The following is a 1,152-nucleotide window of genomic DNA, read 5'->3' on the forward strand; positions in this document are numbered from 1 at the left end:
CGCCTGTAATACACTGTCCGAGACGTTTGTGTAGTAGCATAAGTTCGTTTTGTTTACCTGTTGTAGCAACGTGAGCTTCTTCCTTCTGGACCGGAAGTGCTGTGAACTGGTACAGCTTCGAAGTCGCAGATGTCATCGGCTTAATGCTGAAGAGTTGGTTGGTCTGGACCATGCACATAGTACGCTTGAAGTTGAAGTGGTCATCGACACCAGCAGCAACCGAGAGTAGGTCGTACTACAATTTGGGAGCAAGGTGGCCATTGTGGAGTACTAGCGTCCGCTCAGTCCACTTGGAGTCACATATCAGGATCTGGACCATGCCAACTGCTTCAATTGGTATTTGCGACTTTCCACCAACGTTAATGCCTCCACTCGCTGCAGTCTTAGGCTTGAACCATTCGGCGTGCTGCGTCACGTGACTGCTGCATCGTGAATCGATGGTCCAGCTGGTATCAAGGTCAGTATTGGCTTCAGCTTGGAGACTGACAGCCGAGGTGACCGTCTGAACCTCGGACACTACTGCGATTAGAGCTTCCTTGCGACGATACGGATCATAACCCCTTCATCAAGGCGAGATGACTAGGGGTTATTGTTGTTGCTGTTGTTGCTGTTGTTACCGCGATTTCCGCCACGGCCACATTGATGCCGTGATCCACCACCACGGTTGTCATTGCGTTGGTTGTGATTGTACGGGTTCGCCCGGTAGCTGCTGGTACCACGCAGCTCAAGCCTTGACATTGCTATCACGCAAATGCTTCTGCAGGCCACGACATTGGTGGATGTTGTGACGACGTTTTGGCAGTAGCTGCAGACATCCGATGGGACAGGCGTAATGAGGTTGCTGTAACACAATATGACATAGGCCAAGAACTCAGCAGTCTTTTCGATGAAGAAAAGGATATCATTACTGGTCATCAACATGGGTGGCATTTGTCCCCTTTGGAGGGCATATCCTAGACTATCACTTGTGTAACCCACGAAAGGGGGCAATATGAGTCATATTATCTCTCATTGTATTCTGTGTGTGGATGAGGCGGAATCGCCTTGTTTACTTTGCTGATGTAGAGCACAGGCGCACGAAGAAAAACTTGGACAATGTAGACTTGAGATGAAGAAGTTTAAAAAGGGAAGTAAGATTAGTGGAGCAGCAAA

The 1,152-nt window shown here is 49.0% G+C and overlaps 1 protein-coding gene across 1 annotated transcript; it reads right to left on the minus strand.

The window, feature by feature from the left end:
- Positions 1-579: 579 nt before the first annotated feature.
- PPTG_20309 (hypothetical protein) lies at positions 580-921 on the minus strand (the record flags this gene model as incomplete). The annotated part of the gene is made up of 1 exon (XM_008918963.1): positions 580-921. The coding sequence occupies one exon, from the start codon at positions 919-921 to the stop codon at positions 580-582; it is 342 nt and encodes a 113-aa protein (XP_008917211.1).
- Positions 922-1,152: the final 231 nt, after the last annotated feature.

The sequence above is a fragment of the Phytophthora parasitica genome, assembly GCF_000247585.1.
Source record: "Phytophthora parasitica INRA-310 unplaced genomic scaffold supercont2.399, whole genome shotgun sequence".
Lineage (NCBI taxonomy): Eukaryota > Oomycota > Peronosporomycetes > Peronosporales > Peronosporaceae > Phytophthora > Phytophthora nicotianae.